This window comes from Solea solea, chromosome 17, assembly GCF_958295425.1.
Source record: "Solea solea chromosome 17, fSolSol10.1, whole genome shotgun sequence".
Lineage (NCBI taxonomy): Eukaryota > Metazoa > Chordata > Actinopteri > Pleuronectiformes > Soleidae > Solea > Solea solea.
Window position 1 is genome coordinate 2,368,113 of NC_081150.1, and position 24,388 is coordinate 2,392,500.

Below are 24,388 nucleotides of genomic sequence, written 5' to 3' on the forward strand. Positions count from 1 at the left end.
GTGTCTTTCAGTCTCAGAGAGCCATGTTTTTACATCATCAGTGAAGTCTGTGTTGTGTTTTATTATGCGTCCAAACCACTCATTTTGTGTTACCTTTTCCTCTTTGGGAAGTAAAACAATCACTGACTCATGTGCTGCCTTTGCATTTTCATCCAGTTGTTTGAGTTCATTCAGTTTGAATTGCACTTTCTTTGCATTTTCATCATTTTTCATGAGCTCTTTAATTTCGCGTGAGAGTGCTTTCATTTTTGTCACATTAGATTGACGTTGCTTTTGAAGAGTTTCCATTTTGCAAGCCAGCGCTTTGGCTGTAAGCTGGACCGTTCTCTTCTCCGTATTTTCCATTTCATTTGCGTCACTCATTATGTGAACTTTCAACGTGCACAATTCACCAAAGCACTGAGCAACAGACACAATGCAATCCGTAATGACATTGCTTCAGCCACAATGCGATTTTCAACACAACAGCACAGCACGGCGGCCACTGCTCACCACACAGTCAAATCAGCCCAAACAATTGCCGATCGCGACAAACGAAGCACGCGCAACACAAGCCCAAACAAACAGTCCCCAATGGACAAAACGGCAGCCTCTCCAAACTGTGTTCAACTTCAAACAAATACACAGGAGGATCAACCAACATACCGTTTCCGATGGCTGTGATGCGCTGCTGTCACTTATGTCTCTGATCCAAGGCGTCCGCGGAAAAGAGTCCAATGTGTTGCATAGTTCGTTCAGTGCAAAACATCGAGATCCAAGCGGTAAGAGCAACGTTGAATTCCGTCCATGCCGTGGTGTTTATGGATTGGATTTTCTGTTTACTAATTGTAGCGACAGTTTTCCTATAAAAGGTCGCTAAGAGGCTTAGGTGGGCTCCAGGCAGTTACGCGTCATTCAAATGAATCCAAGTCCAGTGATGTTTATTGTTTGACGATTTATTCTTGGTTGTATGATGATTTATTCTTGGTTATTTGACGATTTGACGGTAAACAGAAAATATAAATCAGGAACGCCACTAACCCCCTTTCTCTCTTACCCCGCCGATCCGAGTGCCCAGGTGTATAAATTAAACCACACCCATGTGTCAATCAAAAACGGAAGTGACATGACCAAAAAACAGTATGAGTGACCTTTCAAAATAAACAATAAACAAACAGACCAAATATGCATTTTGGCCCCTACAGTGAGGATTAAAAAACAAACCAAAATAACCAACCCTAAAGATGTAATTAGTTCCACTGAAGTGATGCCCTGACGTTTCCGCTCTGTTGACAGTAGATAGCACAACCTTGTGACACAGAAGTCGCTGTTTAGCTGCTTTAATTATACAAACTCAAATAAATCCGAAGAATTTCCTGCAGTCATTCAATTTCTCTTTGCCAAAGTAACAAAAATAGCTTTGGTGTCTTTTTATATTTAATATTTGTGCAAATCACATTGCAAGTGTTGCTGTAAATGCTGATGAATTATCAGTGTAAGTGCTGTATCCACACACGTAACCTCAGGCAGCAGATGTCATTGGCAATAAAAACTAGAAGAGGCTTATGAGGCAGCTCGTAATGTCACTGCCAAACTAATGCCCCGATACCCTGCCCTGCCAGTGAGCTTCACTCTCTCTCTCTATCTCTGTATTTGTTGCCCTTTTAGGACCTTTTCTGTCAGGACCAGTAGTCCTCATTGACACCAAAACCTGGTGCTAATGAGAAGGATCCTTATTTGTGATGAGCTGATTAAGTTTAGGGCTAAGATTTGAATTGTGGTTAGAGTTAGACAAACAAATTAACAAATAAATAGAACTCCATAGAGGAAATTATTTGATTCAAACCAATCTTTGTGACACCATTTTTGGCTGGTCCTCACAACCTTTAAGAGCTTTTTGAGAGTTAAGGTAAGGATAAGGAGCTATGGAATGCATTATGTCAACGAGTGTCCTCATTAAGTATGCTGTATATGCATGTATGTGTGTGTGGGATGCTCTGTTCTTCCTCTCACCCTCACTACAGGCTCTCCCGGTGTAGAAAGCAATGCCAGCTTACAAGGCTTCATCCACACTCTGCTTGTTTTCATTTAAAAACGCAACAATTCTGTTCTGGCCACACCCACTCTCTACACTACCCCATGTGTTTTAAATGATGTCCAGTGCTGTGTTTTAGTCTGGACAGGCAAAAACAGAGACCTTTCCCCATTCACTTCCTGGTTGTTGTTTTTTGATTGGCCACAACTTTACATTTAGTTCTGATATTGGACGACAACATCACTCCCTTGCGACCGGTGTTTGTTGACATCTTGTTGAGACAAACCGAGCAGGGCCGAGCAGGAAGAAGAACATCTTAACATCTGAACATCTGAACATCCTCCATTATTGTCCGTTGTGTTGCGTTCAATGTCGTTGTTTGTTTTCGTTGCACCGGTACGTTACACTACGTATCTTGCTGATGTGGCCATCGGGCACAGTCCACCAAGTAAAGGTACTGTTCTCAGTCAAAAACCAAGCCTGACCCAGGGTTTTACTGTTCCAAACCATACCGTACTGTACTAAACAAAACGTGCCATGATGGAAACACATTATAGTGGTCCCAAGTGGGTTTTTTCATGATTTTCCATAGTGGCCCTAACCCATGTTTGCCCACATGGGCTTCCCATGTGTGGCCCATGATACTGAAACCACATGAAACCTGCATAATTTGCCCACTTTAAGCCCATGTCCGCTGCAGCCTAAGGGGGCAAACACTGCTTGGGACCCATACCAAGCATGGACATGCTGGCTGGCTTATAGTGGCCTGTACATGCCCAGTGTACCTGACTTTTTTGTGTATGGACGTCGGTGTGTATCTGAAGCAGAACCTGTCCTGAGCCCATTTACAGGCCATTGTGATGAGATGCTGTGATTTTAGTTTGAAGAGAACTGGCCAACTGAGTGTGAATGTGTGGTAAGAGTCAAAACAGGTGGCTGCTCTGTTTGTCCATCTGTCCTCTCCTCCACATGTGTTATTCCTGCTCAGGTCAAGGGACGCAAACTATGATCTGTAGAGTCAGCAAATCTGTTGCTTCTGGTTTTAGAGTGTGTTAAAAGTCTGGCAGGGAAAACATTTAAAGAATGTTTTAATATGATGGTTTAATCAAATGAGGCAATAGTCAAAGGGCTAAACAAACAATTTCATCACCACAAGTGTGTAAAAGCGCCTTTGCTGGCATAAACACGCACTCTGTTAGGACCAGTAGCCCTCATGAAGACCAAAACCTGGTCCTAATGAGGCAGAACTTAATTTCTGAGGAACTGATGAAGTTTAGGAGTACGATTTGAATTGTGATGAGGTCAAGGTTAGGGTTAGAGTAAGTCTCTGGGAAATGAATGTAAGTCAATGTAAAGTCCTCTGAAGTCATGAAAAACAGACTATGTGTGTGTGTGTGTGTGTGTGTTCATGGTGTGTGTGCATATGAAACCCAGAGCAGTGTTTGTCCTACAACTTGTACTGTGTGAGTCAAGTCTGCTTTTATCAGCTCAAGATAAAGACAAATGCTTTACGTTCACTGTTCTGCTTATCTATCCCCTCACTCACTCTCTCCCTCCCTCTCTCCCTCTCTCTGTCTCTCTTTCTTTTGATAGCCAATTATTCAGTATTCCAATGAAAGTGAAGGTCATTTGATGCAAACATTGTCACATGTCAGCCTTTTCATTGTTAAAATTCAAACCAGTTTATTAGCAATTATCATAGTAAATGTCAGATAAGGAATTATGGATAGATTGGGACAGGATTGGGACATTGCTGGTTTGAGTAAGTCATAAATCTGATCTCAAATATTAAATCAGAGTCGATCTGTGCTTCTTGTTTTTCTCACTGAGTAAAGATCAGCGATCACCCCGAGCATTTCGCCAGCTGCAGGGTTTTCCACAAACATGTGCTGCTGTATTAATAGTGACCAAGTTTGGAGCATGTAGCTCCGCTGTAGATGGTAGTCGAGCTTCATCTGGGTCAGACTAGTTGTGGCATTTATTTCATATGATCTATGTTTAATAAAACTGGCCACATTTTAGTACAAGACCTCTATTCTTCTTGGGACGCTGCATTGACTTCATTTACAAAAAAACTTACCAAAACTTAACCATTTTCTAAGAAATTAGGTTCTGCCTTTATATATACAATATATGTAACGATATACACATTTACCGATACCGATATATATGCAAATATATCGGTACCCGCTATCAACCCAAGCGCTCCCGATAATTCACATAATCTGTCCAATATCGTGCATCGCTGTCTCATAGTGTGTTTTTACAACGCTGATAAACATAGTGTTCTTTTGTTCTATTGCTCGTTCTACAACTGTATACATTATTAAACCTTCCAGCATGTTACTGTAACACATCCACCCAGTTTCCCCTCCAGCATCTTAGTTGTTGGAGTGTGTTAGATTCTGTGCTGATGCAGCTTTCTGCACAGCGCGAATCCTTGTCATCAGAACAGTAAAAGCTGAATTTCCACCTCGTCTTTGCTTCTGTTGCTCTGCGTCAGTGAAATCTCTTGCATTATCAGCTCTTTAGCAGCTCTATGTGAAGCGAGCGCTGTTTTTTCCAGCCTGTCTTTCACTTGTTTCTCTCTCTGTCTCTCTGCGTCATTCTCTTGTTGTTTTCATTCACTCCTGTCTCGTCTTTTTCTCCTCTCACACCTCACCTCTCAGTCGCTTCTCTCGGTTTTCTCCGTCTTTCTCACGCCCCTGCACTAACAGATGGGTCATAGCTATTGTTTCACACAGCAAACATTGCCAGGTTTTAAAGCCTCTGACAGCAATTATTAGTGTGTTTCATATCTTTCTGTGTGTATTGGAGACTGAGACAAATCTCCAGAGTTGGGAGTTGCAGTTCTGGCCACAGTTTTGTGTCCAAACCTGACCTGAATCTGAGAGAGGGAACTAACTCATCGAACCCCAAATACATTCTGTTTATTCTGTCCGAATCTGACCTGATCAATCAGGTACTGTCAGGTTCAGATGGGCTCGAGTTGGGTATCCATTAGAACAAGCTCTCTGAACTTTCAGCTCCTTAAATGTGAACATGTTCTGTTTTCTTTGCTCAAAGCAATTATTGAAAGTGGACAATTTTGGTTTGTGGACAAATCATGTCATCATGACATCTTTCAGACATTCTGTGGACCAAACAAGTACTCAATCAAGAAAATTATCAACCGATGAATTGAGTATGAAAATAATCAGGCCGTACCTAACCCAACAGGCTACCCAGCTCCTAGTACAGACTTTGGTTATCTCTTGCCTCGACTACTGCAATGCCCTGCTAACAGGGCATTACTCCTGACCTGTGCTGTGAAGCTGCTACAGATGGTCCAGAATGTGGTGCCGCACCGTGTCATCAACCAGCCTAAAAGGGCACATGTCACCCCTCTGTTCATTGAGCTCCACCGGTTACCAAATTCAAATCGCTGATGCTAGCCTACAAAGTGCTCCATGGGTCTGCTACCATCTACTTAACTGCTATTCTAAAGGCTTACAGTATGTTACCCCTCGACTGCTCCGTTCATCAAAGGATTGTCGTGTCGTTCCACGCTGGTGGACTGACCTACCGAGTGCTACCAGAACTGTCTATCTTCAAGAAGCTCTTGAAGACTTCTGTCCTAGCACTTACCTTACCCCCTCCCCTGTACTTGGATCCACTTCTGCACTCTCACCCTCTATCAGTCCACTCGGACTCGATGTTGGAATCCCAAGAATTGGCACTGGTGTCTTGCATCTTCAGTGGGTAAGGAATCAAGTGGGCACCCTCCTTCCTTGGTGTTTCATTGATAGGCCTACCACTGTGGTGGACCCGGCTTCTCGGAGGACGCCGTGCCTCCAGAAACACCATCACAAACTCAGCAGAAAATATATTTAAACAGAAAAACAGTGATTAAAAGACTTACCTTAAACACTTGAGACACTTAATCATGGACGGTTGATTGTTTTTACTGATTGTGATTGAAGACACTGTCCCGAGAGAGTGTGAAGCAGAGGTGAGAGTAGGGAGGCGTCCACTTCATCCGGAGTCTTTGTTTTATTTGCTGATGCTTTAACTCCTGTTGTCTTTGTGAAATTCGGTGCTGACACAACAGTGTGTGTGTGTCTCCTGCCACCTCACTTTTACTCCCACCTGTTGCAAAGACACAGAAACATAAGCAAAGGCACACACACACACACACACACACAAGATCATTACAGTATTCATCACTGTAATGAAGCCTGGGATTGTCCAGGATATTGCAGCCTCCACCGTTTGTGATAATACATGTCATAGAGTTTGTTTTATTACTCCTATTCTCACCAATATATGAAAGACATTCACCTCAGTTTGTGCAGTGTCTGTCAGCAGGATAATTCAAAAAGCATGTCTGACACAGCTAATACAATTTCAGTGATGACCGACCTGTACATTTCTTTTTAGAACAGAACAATGCAGCAAAACTTGTTGCAAATACAGTAAATTTTTTTATTATCAGAGAAATAAAAAACATCGATTTTAAGGATGTACAGCCATTATGTAAATTGCAATTAACTGCACTCAACTTGAAATTAGCGAAATGCAAAGGCTGCAGTCGAATTGTTTTATTCTATTAATATTAAAAATCTAATGCAAACTTGTTGGAAACAATTTCTTTGTGTTGTCAACCTTGCAAAGTGAAATAGTCACCAATAGGTTGGATCAAGCCAATTAACCTATAATTTAGTAATTTCATACCAGAATGGATGCCCCAAATATGTGCTCAGCTCATGAAGGTCAACTTTTACCTTTGTTTTTTTCTTTTGTTGGTGTTTTCAGTGACTTGTCTTCTCAAGGTCGACTTATCACTTGCGCCAAGTACCAAGTTTTTTTCTGTGATGGATAGGTGATCACCCAAGTACACTATATGGACGAAAGTATTTACCACAATGTTAAGTATTTAATTCAGGTGTTTTAATCAGGCTTTGGGCTTGGCCCCGTATCTCCAATGAAAGACAATCTTAACACTTCAACATACCAAGACATTTTGGACAATGCTATGCTTCCAACTTTGTGGCAACAGTTGAGAAAGGCCCGTCAACATGACTGTGCCCCGGTGCACAAAGCAAGGATTATAAAGACAGGGCTTGAGTTTGGTGTGCAGGAACTTGACTGACCTGAGATTGCGGTTCCAGGCCTTCTTGTCCAACATCAGTGCCTGACCTCATAAATGCTCTACAGAATGAATGGACACAAATTCATATAAAAACACTTTAGAATCTTGAGGAGTCTTCAGGAAGTGTGGAAGCTGCAAAAGGGGCACCAAGTCCATAAGTACTGTATCTGTATTTGAATATGGCATTTTATTCCCTGTTGGTCAGGCGTCCAAAATACTTTTGTCCATATCATTTATGTTCCCATTGAATTTTGGTAAGAATCTTGGATCAAACATCTGATTTGAACTAAATTTGGTCTGTAAGTAGATGCAGGGACTCGGATATGATCCAGATTTAGGATTTGGCTGCAATTTATATTTAACACGGGAAGTCACAAGCTCAAATTTGTATATCTCAGCGACATCTCAACAGATCAGGATGAGTTTTGTCATGCTCATGTAAGATGGTAACAGCTATAAGCAGGTAACGTTCTGTACACATCCACAAAGTTCTCCTGGATCCAGTGGATCAAAATGTAAAGATTTCAGGTAAAACACAGGTGACAAAGTGTTGAAGCCTTTGTGGAGGTCTGCGCTTGTTTGTCTAGATACTGTTTACCTCGGATATGAGAAGGTGCTTGTGATTAACTGGTTTAAAAAATATTGATGTTGGACTAGCTGCTGGATTTAGTTTCTGTTAGTCACTGCTGTGGCTTTTCCATCCAGGGCCTCACTGTGAAATCTGTGGAAGGCGGAGGAGGACAGAGAATTTGTTGTCTTGGGAATCTTTCCGTGAGCTGATGGCTCAAGTCGAGTTTTTTTCCCCCCTCCTTTCCTGCTGTGGTGTAGTAGTTCTTGCATCTTGCCACATGGGTGGATTATTCTACAGTTTGTGCACATGTACTGAATTTTTCCACTGACTGTCAAGACTTCGTAAAGGAATGTGAAACAAGATATGCGGACACACACACACACACAGACTCACACACCGTACTCCAATGGTGCTCCAATAAGTTTAATGACTCCCCAGGTGATTTATGTGTTTGGTTCAGACTGTCAGCATGGTCTCATCTCATCTGGACCCAATCACAGGACCATAAACCACAAGTAGGTATAGAAACCCAGAGGAATCGGCTTCTCCCAGTTTTTTTCCTCTTAATTTTTTTCCCTCAAGCTTCATTACCTTTGGACAATGGCTTTAAAGTTTCAGTTGGTAGGATTTTTGGCATGATTGATCAATAATTCCATAAACGTCTCTCCTCAACGGAGAAACCAGATGTAGTGTTTACAAATAAAAGCAGCATATTTAAATGTTGATAATAAAACATGATTAACTGCAATTTTAACTCAATAATCACCTACTTTTCAAGCAATCCTGTCCAGCGTAGCTTTAAAATATTTTTTCTTCTATTCATCAACAGGACGAGTCCTGTCACATTTCCAGAAATCATGCTTAAATGCTTAAATGTGTGTTGTGTGACACACTAGTTCTTCATTGTTATTTATTTTTCTTCTTAGTATTGCTAAGTGCTTTGCAGCTGCTTTGATGTTGTGATTGGCCGTTTAGCGGTTCAGCTTCTTTGTGTCCTCCATTGTTACGGCAAATCAACATCGCCTTCTTTCCCTCTTGAGCCAAGAGGGCATTCAAAGTGGATCCAAAGCCAAGCTGTTCTCACAGTGCCCTCTGCTGGATGATGGATGGTAGTTACTTCAGACAGTCTGTTGCAGTTCTAGGCAGTATATTTTTTAACGTGAACCGGGTTTTTAAGGTTTGAGTTTGAATGTTGGCCCTAGAAGCAAAACCATGATCAGCTAAGAGTCTCCCTGTGCATGGTGTCATTTAACTGTAGAACCTAATTTCACGACAGCATCCAGAAATCCTCCTCATGCAACTAACAATAGTGTTTGTGATGCATTTCTAACCCTTAAAGTGTGTATGAAATGTAAATTATGAAACCAGAGTGCTACTGTATGATAAAAAGGAAGAACAAGATGATTAATGTAGGCGTGTTCTGCTCACTGCTTGTAGCCTGGACAAAATAAAAAATAGCTGTCAGCTAAAACGTGTAAATTGCGAAACAGCTTTGCTTCCATTCTGGAGACTGGATTTCTCTGTGCCTCGCCACCATCAATCAACTTATTAGCAGCCTCTGTGGTCGTTCTCTCATTCTCTCACCACACTACAGCAGCAGGCTGGATCGGAGCTCCATGGTCTGACCACTGTCGTCTCTGAGGATTATTAATATCATGGTCTGGATGAACTGCTGAGGCCCTAAAAGGGAGCCTGGGTTAGAGACTCAGACCCAGTGTGTAACACTGTCTGCATACTGATATCAGTCCAGTTGTGCCGATGCATAACCGGCCTTTTCAAAAAACAGTTTAACAAATATTATGCTCTGATTAAAAGAAATTATTTGTTAATATTATTACAGTCTGGACCAGTGATGGAACATTATACAATATTATCGCCTATCATGATATAAATCACTTTAAAATAAGTTAATTGTGGTGAATTTCAGTTATTGTGATAATTAACCCTTAGACCCTTCCAGAATGTGATATACTGTAGGTGCTTTTATTTTGACAACACCATCTGTCAAATTTTTACATTTACTACCAAAGGGTACAGAAGGCAGGATTTGATTTTCTTGGCGTTATTGATCAAAATTCCAGCTTTTCAGCATAATGTAAATCCATTGATTTGAGAGAGAAAGGGAGAAAACGATCCTTCCGCACCTCCTTCGCACTCTGTCCAATCACTGAAAATATAGTATGGCTTTATACACACTACTATATTTCCAATTAAAAGCTGAGATTTCAAATAAAATGCATGCAGACAAACATTATAGCTGTAATTTGCCTCCAAACTAACCCTTAAAACACGTATCTCTTGACCATTCAGGTACATTAGGCTTTCACATGCTGACACGGAAACAGAAGTGTAACTGTAAATACAATATTTTTTGACTTTTTTATGATTAAGTTATCCTTAAACATGACATTGTTTCTAGAATTGTCTTCATCCACACTAAACTCCTGAAAGCGGATACAGTCACAGAGACCGAATGAAGATGAAGAAAGCCAGGGCGACTAAGGAAAGAAAATAAAAGTTATCATATAGACCAAATAAACTCCAACTAAATAGGCGCCGCAGACGAATGTCTTCAGCTGCAGCAAATACTAGCGCATTATGACATCATTGTTTCCCCAAAATAGCGGATTGGTTGTCTACATGAAAACGCATGGGTGCCGTTTTGAGATTTTCCCACTCTGCGACCCGTTTTCCGAAAATAGCATTTCAGTGCTGCCAAAATGATGGTTCCGTGTGGATAAAAAGCTGATACGATAAAAAACAACAACATAGTACAACACAGCTCCTGGAGCTCTGTGAGTAGCCACAATAGTGTGAACAACCGGCACTGCACACTGCTAGTCCAGCACTGGTGACAACTGCCTAAACTACCCTAATGCAGCTTTAACCACAACTGTTAAAGATATGTTGACTAGTTTTTAGAACAAAGATTGTCTCTTGGAGAGACTTTCATTAAGAACGTAATTAGTGTGTCCACTTTTTCCTGTGGAGGCCTCGTATCTTCTGACCTCCTTAATTGTCTGCAGATGCCATCGCTCTGCACAGGAGCAGCCGCCTGTGTAACTGTACACCGAGGTCGCATGTCCTCACAAAACCCAGGGAACGAGTCCGTGAAATGAAACGGCCACACACTCACAAACAGAACCCAGTGTGAGAGGAATTCCTCGTTCTCAGCACAAACCGGCTGCAGAGGCTGCCGGGACAAAACCTCCTCTCCACAGACAGCAGGTCTCTATTTTGACCTGACCAAGACGTGGAAAAGACAGTGGAAAACTGGAAAGTTGCCCCCTGTCCTCCACTGAGGACGCTCCTGAACTGCAGGTACAGCAGACCTCAAACATTCACTCGATCTGCTGTTTATATTAAAAACACTGATGGGTGCAGCTTTGCTGTTGATGGAAAAGAGTGAATGTGCTGGCAGGAAGACTGCAGAACCTGTTCCCCTTTAAAATGCATACTCATCGATTCGATTACTACATTAATCGACAACTATTTTGATAAGCGATTAATCAGTTTGAAGCTTTTTTCATGATTAAAACAAGATTTCCCATTGTTTAAGCTTCTTAAATGTGAGTATTTTCTTCATTTCTTTGCTCTGGATAACAAAGAAATCATTAAAAATGAGTCATTTTGGTTTGTTGACAAAACAAGACATTTGAGAACATCATCATTTCCAGGTTTGACGAACACCGATCAACATTTTTTAAGATTTTCTGACATTTTCTGGACCAAACGATAATACATTTTAAAGCTAATATCTGCTGTTAGTGATATTGTGCCGATAATACTGTGCATTCCTAATGAGTTAATGTGATTAATACATATCTTCTGTATTTGCATGTTTTCCGACAGCTCATGAATTCACCAAATCCGATTTTTTACAATCACCACAATCGGATCGATTATTTTGGTCAGTTTAATCCTGACATTAAATTTCACATTATCTCACGCGTGTAGCAGACAGCGACCACATTACTGCTGTTTTTCAGTCTCCGGTGAAAAAGTACATGTGTTCAACAAACATCTCAATAATGAAAGGCTGAGGAAGCAGAGTGAGGGCTTTGAGACATTTCTTACTCTTGACTCAGTGTTTGATTATGCTCCGTCTGTTCCAAACGCTCATAGTTTCATCAAAATGCAGCTTAGCACGCTGCTCTCATGTTGCATCACCCGTCAGAGGCAGTGGATTTCACTATATTTGGGCAAAAACTCTGAGCTTTTGGAACATAAGTGAGCCTATGGATTGACAGCAGCGTCGTGGTTTATATTGCAGCAACGTTTAGTTTTTTTTATGTACATTTGATACTTTTGCTCCTCTCCCACAAACTTTGTTGCCTTTGGATTTCACTGCAACCGATAACTCACGCCGACCACTAAAGATGTTATGTTTAATGTTTTATAGGTTTGTTTTAAGGAAAACTGATCTTCTAGAAGTATATGAATGTAGTACTGGAAAACCACAGTTGAGTAGAAGTATGAGTACCTCACCAGGAAATGATTTTAGCAGAGGTTAACTTAAAGTCACTAATATTGATTTAATGAAAAATATTATGAAAGTCAAAGTTAAAGCTGCAGTAAGTAACTTATTTGTGATTGTTAATATTCTGCCTCGTCTTTGTGAACAGAAAAAATGCAACGTTATTTTAATGCTACGCTCTTAATCTGAAATAGGGATGCACAAATTATCGATATTGGCCAATATTGGCTTTAAAATGTATTATTGGATATCGGCAAAGACTAGTATATGACTAATGACTACAACAGTAGGCTGTGACCTACCTCCTTGATTCCTCTTTGAATTCTTAACTTTTCAGTGCTTTCATCAACAATTTTTTTTGCATTTATTTATTTTTGCAAAACAAATAAAATTCATATCTTCATTTGCTGCAACATGAGTGTGCAAAAATATTATGTTAATGTCACTACACAGAGACTAAGTGACCTAGGGTAAAACACATATACTATATATTGCATTGATTATCGGCCCAAGCACTTTGGATATATTGACATATCATATTATTATTATTATTATTATTATATTGGCAAAACGTCCAAAATTGTGCATCTCTAATCTGAAAATAGCAACTGTTAGCACCTGTCAGACCTGACTAAGGGAGTGTTTGTGTGTATGCAGCAGCAGCATCACAGGGGTGGGTGTTGACAGGAAGTGTTTATCTCAGCTGAGCAGTAGAATTCATTTCTGAAACTCTTGTTTGTGTTTTCTGTCATACTTTAGCCTGTTTCCAGTCGTCTTTCTTTACCTGCACATTACTGTCAAAAGTGGCTGTGTTCATCCTCAAAACTAGTTGGGCTTTAAAATGGTGGGAACTGGCTTTTCTTGGGCTTTAAGAAAGGTCATTGGTCGCAGTGACCTCATGAACCCTTCGCTGCTTTGTTAATGTCTTGTGAGAATCTGTATCCATCTGTCTCTAAATTAACCGTGGGATTTTTGTCTCAAGAATGGAATTGATTTGTTTCCACTCTGCGTGAATGGAGAGGTTTAAAACAAAAATAAATTTAGCTTAGAACATATCAATTTGTAACACAGGGCTTATGGAGAACTTAATTTCATATTAAGTAATTAACACATTAGAGTATAAGCCCAAGAAACTAAAGCTTAATGGAAAGGAAGTTGTTTTTGAACTATGTATTGGGTCACGTGTACACACACACACACACACACACACACACACACACACACACACACACACACACACACACACACACACCCTGTGTCTCCTTAATCCTGTCAGCCCATTGGTCCACTCGTCTCTCAATGGAATGAAAAGCCCATCACCATAGAGACCACATCAATGCACAAGAGGTGAACTGAGGAGAGGCTGTGAATAAGAGAGCGAGAGAGAGATGGACAGAGTGGGGAAAAAGAAGATATTGAGGGAGGGGCGGAGCAACAGGAATGAACTGCAGGGAAATAATAGTTGTTAACGTCAGGGTCAAAGGTAAAATCCAGGTCACTGGCCTCTCTCTCTCTTTCTCTCTCGGTCTAAACTTCAGACCGAGAGAGATCAGACACCCACACTAGTTTATTAAAGCTGCCAGACTAAAATTATATTTATAAGAACTATAAGAGTTGTTTAGAAACAGAAAATAGGTGATTCACAACAGGAAAGAAACGATTAGTATGGGAAACAAAAGCAGCAGCAGCAGCAGCAGCAGCAGCAGCAGCAGCAGGTCCTGCTCTGTGAGGGACACAACTTGTAGAGGGCAGCTTCTTGCCGGGGAAAATGTCAGCTATGGCTAAAAAGCAATAAAGTGAATAAAAGAAGTGTATGAATGGACGGAGTGTTTGAGAGTGGGCAGAAGGAGGCTGGGGGAGTGAGAAACCTTTATTGCCATAGATAATTGTGGTTTCCTTGCCACTACGTGTGTATCTTTCTCGTATTTTTTGTCTTCTTCTACATTTCTGCAAACTACAAACACTTGTGAGCTAATGTTTCTTATTTCTTATTTTAGTATTTTATCTCGAACACTTTGGATGCCTTGTGTGAGTTGTAAAGGGCTATATAAGTAAACACTGATTGATTGTTACTGCTTGAGGCAGGCATTTCCTACAATCTCAAGATACGATACATATCACGATACACTGTAATCTTGAATAATGACCACAGAGTTTATTACAGCAGCTGCTTTATTAACTTTTAAATGCCCGGTCAATGAACGACATCATGTCAGTTGCTCTATACATCACCTTAGGTAGTGTTTATGTCTCAAAACTAGTGTTCTTATTCTGCTGTATTGATTTGTTAGCACAGTCTTACTCGCTACAGATGACGTACGACACAAATTATATTTGAATATTTTATGATATTGTTTTTGTCAAATATTTGAATGTTCTAAACTCTAGTGCATGAGCGCTGCATGGGGGATCTGCAGTGTGTTGAGCTTAGAGGAGAAGCCTCAAGATGCATTCAAGAAATCTCATAAATGACATCACTTCTGCAAACATACACAACGATCATTGATAAAACATTTGTTTTGTATCTTTTTAAGGTATTATGAGTAATCCCAGCAACCGATCTGCTTTTTATAATCAAGCAAATAATCAAATACTCATGCTTATCTCTAATATCAACATGGTAGTGCTTTAATTGCTTTATATGCTTTTGGGATTTTAAGGAAATGAGCATGAAGATAACCATTTCCTGCCAATAGAAGTGATTCCCATGTCCCTAATGCCATGTACCAGACTAAAAGTTGTATTATTATTATTTTTTTTTTTTTGTATCTGCAAGGACATCAGCATCTGTATTAGGATACACTACAGCGCTTGGCATGCATGGCTAAAGTGAGCAGCAGTGTCATAAGTCTGGTTCCACTGCATCAGTCAGCAGCCACAAGGCAAACTGCAGCAAGGACAGCAACAAATGCCGATGGCTCATCGTCCAGCGATGCTGACAATAGTCCGGTCCTGAGTTGTTCATGGGTCACTGACCGCTGCAGCTTGCTCAAATGCTGTCCTTATGTCTCTGCAAGAGTTGTTTAATGTTGTAAGAATATCCAGCTGCTAAATAATGACGATTAAGGTTTTTACTTATTTCATCTCTGACCCTCTCTTTTTCCAACATATTGCAATCCAAAATTTGAATAGATAAGAACCTGCAATAAGCAGAATCAGAATAGGAACTGAATTTGATCAAATTAGCCACCCTGATTTATGAATGTGATTATTGGCACAGAAAGCACTAGGTTAGGATTAGGAAAAGAACATGCATGGCTTGGCATCAACTTAATCTCCATAAAACACACCAACATGTCCTCATAATAGTGTTAAAACTCACTAGGATGCTGCAGTGATGGGTCTCAACTATTATGTGGATGATGAGGTGATTTATTACAGCACCTTTCATGAAGATAATTATACTATGTGACTCATTTAATTCTCTTCGTCCAATCAATCTGTCTTCCATTGTCAAAGAGGAAGAAGAACATACTGCGTCTATTTTTTGCTCCTGGATGAGGAACCTTCAGAGAGATCATTAATCAGAACTGAAATGAACTCAGATCCCGTAACATGGTGTATAGTGATAAAAACTATCACAGCGGAGTTAAAACTCTGGTTGTGTTCTGCCACATTTTGTCTAAATGATGAGCTACAACATCCAATCAGGTGGCTGCTCTCCATCTGTGAAGGACAGCATCCTTCACCATTTACTCCTAGGGAATTGGGATGAGGTTCATGATGGGGACTATTTCGGTGCTACCCAAGGTTAGTTTCAGTTGATTGGGCTTCAAATCAATCACTGAGTGCAAGATGGTTATATACAGAGCACAGCGAAGTCATTCAGAGCTGACAACACTGACTTGTTGTCATGATGACGTCTCGTTGTCGTCTTGAAGGTCTTTGCTTTTCAGTTGAGCATTAAGAAATGTCATTTTCACACATTGACCAACTGAAACAAATCAGTGTGCTGGACAGCTGGTCTCTGCAGGAAGACGTTCTCACATTAAAAGTGACTAGTGTTAGGTTTCATTTGTGATAAACCAGTACTTTAAAAATGGTGCATGAACCTCCAAATGATATTAAAGCTGCAGTGAGTAACTTATTTCACATAAGATCTTGATTATTTGAGTAGTAGAATTTAATTGTAAAAACTTTTCATGGGCGTTTTCAATCTCCATCCAGTTTCATACCCCAACCTGTGGCAGCCATCACGATACGCTAGTTCAATGCTGCTATTTTCTCTTCCTCGTTGCCTCTATCAGTCTTGACATAAAATTAAATTTTATGGGAATTTCGAGGGGTGACACAAGCTTCAAATCCACGTTAGACTGAGAAACACTTTGTAAATTCATGCAAACAATTCGGATTTAGATTCAGAAAACTTTATTATCTCCGAGGGGCAATTTAAGCGATGAGAGAGTTCAAAAGGAGAACAGCCTAGGGAACAAAGTTTGCACTCCACCATAGCCTGCAATGAGAAGGCAGGAAAAGAGTGTAGGAGGGGTCTAAATACTGCGTGAAGTCATTTGACAATCATTTGAATGTAGCGGACACTTTTTTATACTTAAAAGTTACACACTTTAGTTTCAACTACAACATAAAACACAATGTTGTCAATAAATTAAAAAACAGAATCCATTTTTGCTTCCCTTCAATTCCCACAATTCAGTCTTGCTCTTCTTGGGCTGAAGACAACTCCTGCAATACTTCATGGTCTCCTTCTCCGTTTGGCAACGGCTTAAATGTAACAGACATTCACTTACAGTATGTTTGAATGTGGTACGCTGCAGCTTTAAAGAACAGCGTGAGAACTTAATACATTTAACCACACCTTAAACAAATGTCAGTAAATATACACAATGAATTGACATCATAAATAAAGCCTGGCTGTTCAGCACATTAAAATAATTGAACGCTGCTTAAATATATGGTGTATTTGCACTTTCATTTTATTGGTGTCGAAATAAATCGTGTCAAACACAATAGGACTAACTGCACTTAATGTCTGTAGACATTTTGCTTTGTTATTTACATGCTCCTAAAGCCACACAATGCTGTCTTGAATCATTGTAGCAGTGATTAGCAGCAGCTAAAACAGCTAAAACTGGTCTTCATGGTTTCACAACTCGTCCTGGAATGTGATCAACTGTGACGCGACATATTCCAGTGAGCCGTGCTGGTCGACAGTGAGCCAGCATGAACTAGGAACTTGAAAGTGACCCCTGAAACTCAAGCAGCCGAATGGAACTCAGCCATCATTCATTCCATGCCCCCTTCAGGCGACTGTGTCCACAAGAGCGGAAATGTTTCATCACTTAGTTATATTTTAAACTCAGAAATGTGATTACATCAGACACGTGATAAATTCAGTCTTTTTTTTTTGAAATTATCTTTTTATTTAGAAAGGCAGATTTCCATCACATACAATAAATACAACCGTAGTCATTCAAGGTCGATATATTCAGTCTTTAAAACTAGGACGCGTCTCTCTTGACACATGACTGTTGGATTATTCGCTTCATTATAAAAATTCCATCACGTTCTGTGCCTTTTCATAATCTGTTGAAAATGTGCAACATAAATGTTTTATCAATGACTGCATTTGTAAAAACAAATTTCTGTTCTCCACTAACTGCCTAATTTTATGAGATTTCGACATGATGTAGATCCAAGGTCTTTGAATGCATCTCGTTAAGACTATTATTCAACCAATGATACTATTGAATATTCAAAAAGCATTTTTAATGCCCCTCCCTTGTCTTTATAGAGTAGTTTGGCATATGGAACGTGGCTCTGAGGACTGACTGGAATGTGGGTTAACATTTTAAACTGTGGCAAACACACATGCCTGACTAAATCCTGGAGGTATGATATCATTGATTTACTCACTGACATTTTTTACACATGACTCATTTACCTTTTTTAGTAGCAGATGGTTGCATGGCTGCGTCTCAGCAATCCTGCATTTAATCCAGGTTGATGACGAGTGCAGGTCAGAATAACTATTTTGGTCCAGGGTTGAGAGGCATTCTTCAGGGAGGAGCAGCCCCCCACCCCCCTTCCACCCCAGTGGACCCCCTCAACTGAAGACTCATTGGAGCCCACCACCACCACTATCCCAAACCCCCCCCTCGCAGAGCTGCTCCACTTTTAACCCTGGCACCAGTGAGGTTAGTGAGTGTAGGCGGATGTATGTCACTGTCCGTCTGAACACCGGTTGACTCCCCCGCCCCCCCCAACACCACCTTCACTGAAGTCTGGCAACCAGTCCCACAGCCACAGGCCAAGCAGCTGCTCAGTCTGCCAGTCAGCTGGAGAAAGTGGACATTTGAAGAATTAGACTTCCAACAGAAAGACTTTCTCTGAGGTGGAGGTGCCGGATTCACCCGTTCCAAGATGACTCGTGACTCGTAAGTCTTAGCGGTCCAAGCCATGGCGGTAGTCAAAATAATGTATTAGCGACTGTAAAATAGTCTTATTTGTTTAAGGATTTCCCCAGTCTCTGAGTTTGTCTTCTTCTTTACCTCTACCCGTCTGTCCATGCTCTTGTTGGTCTGTTTGTTTCGTCTTACCCACTAAAATATAAACCTAGCTTTCCCTTTTAGCACGACACCTATTCATTCATTATATGAAGGCTCCGTCGACAACAGCCGCTCTCACCGGATGGGAAACTTCTATAATTATAGAACTGCTGTGGCTGCTAAAGTCTTCACATACAGTGAAACAGAGACAACAGAGTGTGTTGCTGATGTTACCGATTTCTTTCCTAAAAAGATGTGAAGAAATATGTTTAAAAAGATCTTATCATATTGTTGATGGTTAGTTCGATGTCTCTTTTGATTTGTATCAGTGTAAACACTGTGGAAATGCTGCGAAATCCATTTTAAAGCTTTTTTTTTTGTTCTGTTTACTTCTTCATTACTTTCAGGTCATGCAGATTAGCACTCCCTTCAATTCATCTTGTAAACACAAGCTTTTTTTGTAGTTAACACCTTGCCAGCCTTGTACGCTGTAGTGTATTTTGTCAGCAGTGGATTTTCAAAGTGTACGAGCATGTTTCTGTCATTTTTTTTCCTCTAGTTTTGTAAAAAGCTTCAGTCAGCGTTGACTAAGCATCTATCTGCATGTCACCTTCCACTGCTCTTGCCGCCGGCCGGCCGGCCGAGCTCGCCCAGCAACAATGACATCATTGTCCAGACTGGACAACAAAAGCAGTGCGGGTCAAATGACAGCATGTCAGAGTCGTGTTTCTGTCCAACAGAGAAAACGTTAGTGTCCCGCTGTCTCTGTGGACTTTCAATGTCGGATTAAAGTAGGAATTTTTAAGCAAACAACAACCTGTAAATTTAGTGTACGCTATTGTCAGTCTTTCATGTTTGTCTTGTTGCAGCCTCAGTCATCTTCACTACAGGATACACCCACACCAGATGGTCTTTGACCAAAAACATTCTGCTCCTTATCATTTGATGTTGAAAGTACCTGAATCCTTAAGGGGTACAGTAGAAGAGCTGTGGGCAGAGAGAGTCCACACAAAGTGACATTACCAACAAACATACACAGAAGCATAGGGCAGCATAAGTTCACATTAAGGCTGCTGTCAATGATGTAATCCTTTGGCTAAATTCCTGTTACCCCTCCTCCCCTTGTTTCCTCATGGAGTTAGTGGTTCTGGTTCCTGATTAGAAGCGTTATGGGATAATAATGGAAATTAGATATAGGCTACATCCAACTACACCATTTTCATTTAAAAAGGCACAAATTCTACGTTGTATACGCCTGTTTTCTACAATACTCCAGTGTTTTTGAGCCCTTAAAAAACTGTTGAGCTGCATTTTATTCTGGACACCGAGACCTTTGAAGACAATGATGCAGTTACCCCGCGTAGAGCTCTGGGTGCCATGTAAGTTGGTAACACCACCATGGTTGCAGGAACAGCTTCTGCAAAAATAAACAGTGCTAGTGTAGTTCTTCCCTGCACACTGTAAATCCATGGAGATCGAGCACTTTATCACAAAACTTGACAGATTGAATGCGTCCGATGCTTATTATGCCCTTGTGGTGCTTTTCGCAAATATGGACACAGCTGTAGCGGAGATTATTGCAGACCTGCATTGTTCTGATATACATACATGTATTTAAGGTAGCAAGCACTGGATTCTGTACCTGATATGAAGTGATTACTCCATAAGCGGATTCTGTTGCGCTTGGGTTCCCTTCTCCCTGTCTTGTATGTTTGCTTTGTCTGTATTTTAAGGTGGAATCAGAACATTTGCTGAAAGTGTTCTCCCCTTTGCTTGTTCCCGACTGTTTTGGCATCCCGGGTCACAGCAGTTCTCCATCCTCACCTTTTATTATGAATTCAGCTGACAAAGATTGCATGACATCAGCTAACGACGCTCTCTTCACCACCTTATTGGCTCCTATTGACCTCAACTCGACTATCAGCTTTGAATGAAAAGCTCCATTAATACCTTTAATTTCAAGAAATTTGCTAAAATAAAAATCCTTGATCTTACTTTGCGCTATTTATTCCTCATTAGTAGTTAGTAGTACTTTGTGAAAATATGCATGCATGGTATACATACATGGTCACAAGATGTGTTCGTATGCGTTCAGATGATTCTGATACATGGCTGAAATGTTGGTCTGATTGCAGATGTTTTTTTTAATAATCGAATGAAAATGACTTAGTGACCCAAACACTCTGCATCAGTAGTTACAGCTGATATTACACCTGCCACCAGGGCCTATAATTCAAGGTTGAAATGTTCCTCTTTATTAAGTTTTTCAATTTGCATACAAACAAGCCTTCAATCTACTTTAGCTTCACGCTGTCGCTTTGAGGTCAAGCTGAGAAATTAAATAAGTTATACAATATCCAAAAAATGCCAAAGCAGAACATCATCAGCTCGTGTTTCAGGTCGTTCTTTGTTGAGCTCTCGTGTAAAATGATCTTCCAGCATTTCAGCATGTACCTGAAAACATCCTGGCCTCTTATTCAAGGACAAAAGCTTTCCTTTCCTACTGTACTCTGGTCAGATTTGCCAGGTCTTTCTGGCAGCTCTCTCGCTTTTCTTTTTTGCTCACATGTCCAGTCTGTAGCATGAGAACAGTTCACTACATCATGTCTTGTCAGGATTTCTTTGTTGAGAGTTAAATGCACCATTGTTATCACAGTGCCGGCGCAGTCTTATGGGGAAACGGCGCCATAGAAGTCGCGCTGCACCTGTCCGCTACTTGATATGGAGGCTATTAGCTATTCATGTCCCCTGACACTCACTCACGCCTGTGTGTCTCTGAGCAGCAGGAGGCTGTGTTATTGTTGGGGTTACTGTGCTTCACTGTCCGCTCAAGGATACTCTTTGACAGCGATGGATGAGTTTGTGACCTCCTCCTCCTTGTCACCTGATCGCCTCTGTCACGATTGTCTCGTCTCCCAGTGTTTTTGCCGTAGTCAACACGGGGGACAACCAGTCACCCAGAGACACTTTGCTGAGCTACATTCATGATTAATGAAGCTTTGGCAGGCAGCTCCGCGCTGTCTTTTATAATCATGGCCAGCTTTAATCTCCTCCCCTTTGCTTGTGCAGTAGCCGTTCAATATGTGCTTATTTTTTGAGGCTGTGGAAAACGGCACTTTTAACAACGTAGCTGTCACATTTCTGCCGCTATCTCGTGCATGTCTTATTCAAACAGCGTCAGAGTTGGCACTGCGCACGCTGGTGTCGTTAGCAAGTCACCTGCCAAGTTTGAAACCCATCGTTGGACAGTTTTGACATTAACGATCAGACATTCCTCACATTTATACATAGCTATTTATTGCTTATTTCCACCGGCTCTACTCGCCTCGGCACGGCACGGCACGGCACAATAAGGTTGCATCTCCATGACTAAAAAGTACCTACTTAACGTGGGCGGAGTCATCACTAGCTGAGTGAAACTGGGGTGACTTTGTTTAATATGCGACACACACACACACACACACACACAAGTGACTAGTGACTTTACACCAGACTCCAGTAGTTGTTGGAGATTAACACACGTTTTTAGGATTGTTCAGTAGTTTTAATTGACCCTACAGTTCGGCGGTGTTGGGCTTGATTTGTGTGTGGGACGTCTCTTCCTGTGACAGCACTCTGGCCAGTCAGTGGCACAGTACCTACTCAGCACGCTTTTGGAACCTCGCCGGAGCAGGTACTAAAAATAGTACCTGGTACCAGGTACTATGCTAGTGGAAACTCTACTTGGCGAGTAGAGCCGGTGGAAATGCGCCATTATCGATACTTTTGTGCTGTATGTCTTCTTACTGTTGTCCCTCTGTCTTTCCACACCTCCCCCTCTGTCTGTCTGGCTGTCTGTGTTCATGCCTCACTTGTCTGCTTTCTCATCATGTCTCTCTCCACTCTTGTTCTAATCTACTGTCTCTGTGGGAAACAGTCTGGCACCAAAACAGTACATCTTCCTCTTTGCTCATTTAGCTGAAAATCAGTCAGTTGTTCTCAGTGTTTTTCTCCTCAGGCTTGGCTTAAAGGGATAATTCAGGGGTTTTCTGTGGTTGTATGAGGAAAATACACAGAAATCTGTTTTAATTCAACTTTCACCTCATAAAAATACACACATGTTGATCTACTGTTGCCTCTGTCTGTGTTCTCAAATCTTATTTCATTTTATTTGGATTTTTTTGTGTAACTTCTGTGTTTGAAATCCTTTGCTTGGATTGTCACACAAAGTTAGCACATGAAGCAGCAGTAGAGAAAGCAGCTCCCTTGTCCCCAAGAGCTAAAAATACCTGTTTTCTCTATGGAGTTTGGTGCAGGAGAGGGAGCTGTTTACAAACCTCAGTTACCATTTGAAAAAAAGGCAAAGAGGTGAACTTAATCTCAAGAGATCATAGATTTAAGCAAGCGTTAGATCTAATGAGGTCAGCCGTTTGTTAAGTGGCTAAAATCATTTTTTTCCTTCTTCTTCTTGTGTCCCTGCTGGCTGTGAGTCAGTACCTCACATAGCCACACTTCATAAAACTGAAGTATTACTTTAATAAAAAAGGAAGGGATAATAACCGTTGCAGCAGTATGTAAATGGGATCGTTCATTTTTGATCAAATTATACTCCGACCTTTTGTAAAGCCATTAAAATCAACTAAGCAGAGAGTTCAGTCACTTTAAGTCTGTTCCTGTTGCTTGGCTTCGTCAATAATAATTATTGCAGCTTTGCACACATGGGCCTGGAAATGGAGATTGCAGTTGTTCTGCATTCATCAGAGTGAAACTACACTGGGGCAGCACATGATGTGCATGCTACTCAGTTTTCTATCCAGGGAAACTACAAGTGTTGCTCACTTGCTGAGTTTAGAAGAGATGTAATATTCTAAGCAGCTCTTTGTTGAAACATCTGTCTTTTTTGTGATGTAACTGCACGTCTGCTCACCGCCATTCATGAGCCAGTGCAACTTTATTCTACTACTCCAATGTTGTCGTTTCTCGTTTGTTATGCAAACTTGAACGTATTTGCATCTTGTGTTGGTTTTCTGAGTGCACCCTGAAGAGAGAGAAGGTTTTTAAGTTTTTTTTCCTCTTACATCCAAACGACTGGAAATAAATGTACCAGATTTGATTTTGACAGCAGGTGGAACAGGTGTGTCCGACTCACATGACCATGAGGAAAAAAACAACTTTTAAGTAGCAGACAGACAATATGAGCTTACAATTATAACACAATATTCCATCATGATAGCACAATAAAGATATTCATGATGATTTATCACATTATTTCTTAAAGTAAAAAAAGCTTGTTTTTATGTGGCACAATGTATACTTCACAATAATAACATAGTTATGATGCAAAATAATAATATTTGAATAATAATTCCAAATGGCCGACTTCCTGTTGAGTTGAGGTCATGGTTACGGTCGACATATTTGTTCGTCTTGGTCTATAACGTCTTCCAAACAAGTTTCGGGGGAAATTTCTGTGGAACTCAATATATGCCAAAGTCATAGGGCACTTCCTGTTTCGTGGCGAATGTTGTGAAATTCGCCAAAATGCTGTTTTGAATCCGCAAAACCTTCCGACAACTTTTGACCTTTAACACGTCTAGTACAAATTGGCGTGTTTTTTTATGCTGGTGCGACAGACGCGCTCGGACGAGTTCGCTTGTTTACGCAGGGTGCAAATCGCCAAAATGGACAGCCAAATTAAAAATGGCTGACT

The 24,388-nt window shown here is 40.8% G+C and overlaps 1 protein-coding gene across 2 annotated transcripts in view; it reads left to right on the forward strand.

The window, feature by feature from the left end:
- enah (ENAH actin regulator) overlaps positions 1-24,388 on the forward strand; it is a 149,157-nt gene that overhangs the window by 20,841 nt on the left and 103,928 nt on the right. The window contains exon 1 of one of the 2 annotated variants that reach the window (XM_058614267.1): positions 18,401-18,588. The exons of the other annotated variant lie outside the window; for it this stretch is intronic. Coding sequence (XP_058470250.1) covers positions 18,575-18,588 — 14 coding nt within the window. The 5' untranslated portion in view covers positions 18,401-18,574. Of the gene's footprint in view, positions 1-18,400; positions 18,589-24,388 lie in introns of those variants that run through there. 2 annotated transcript variants of the gene reach the window in all.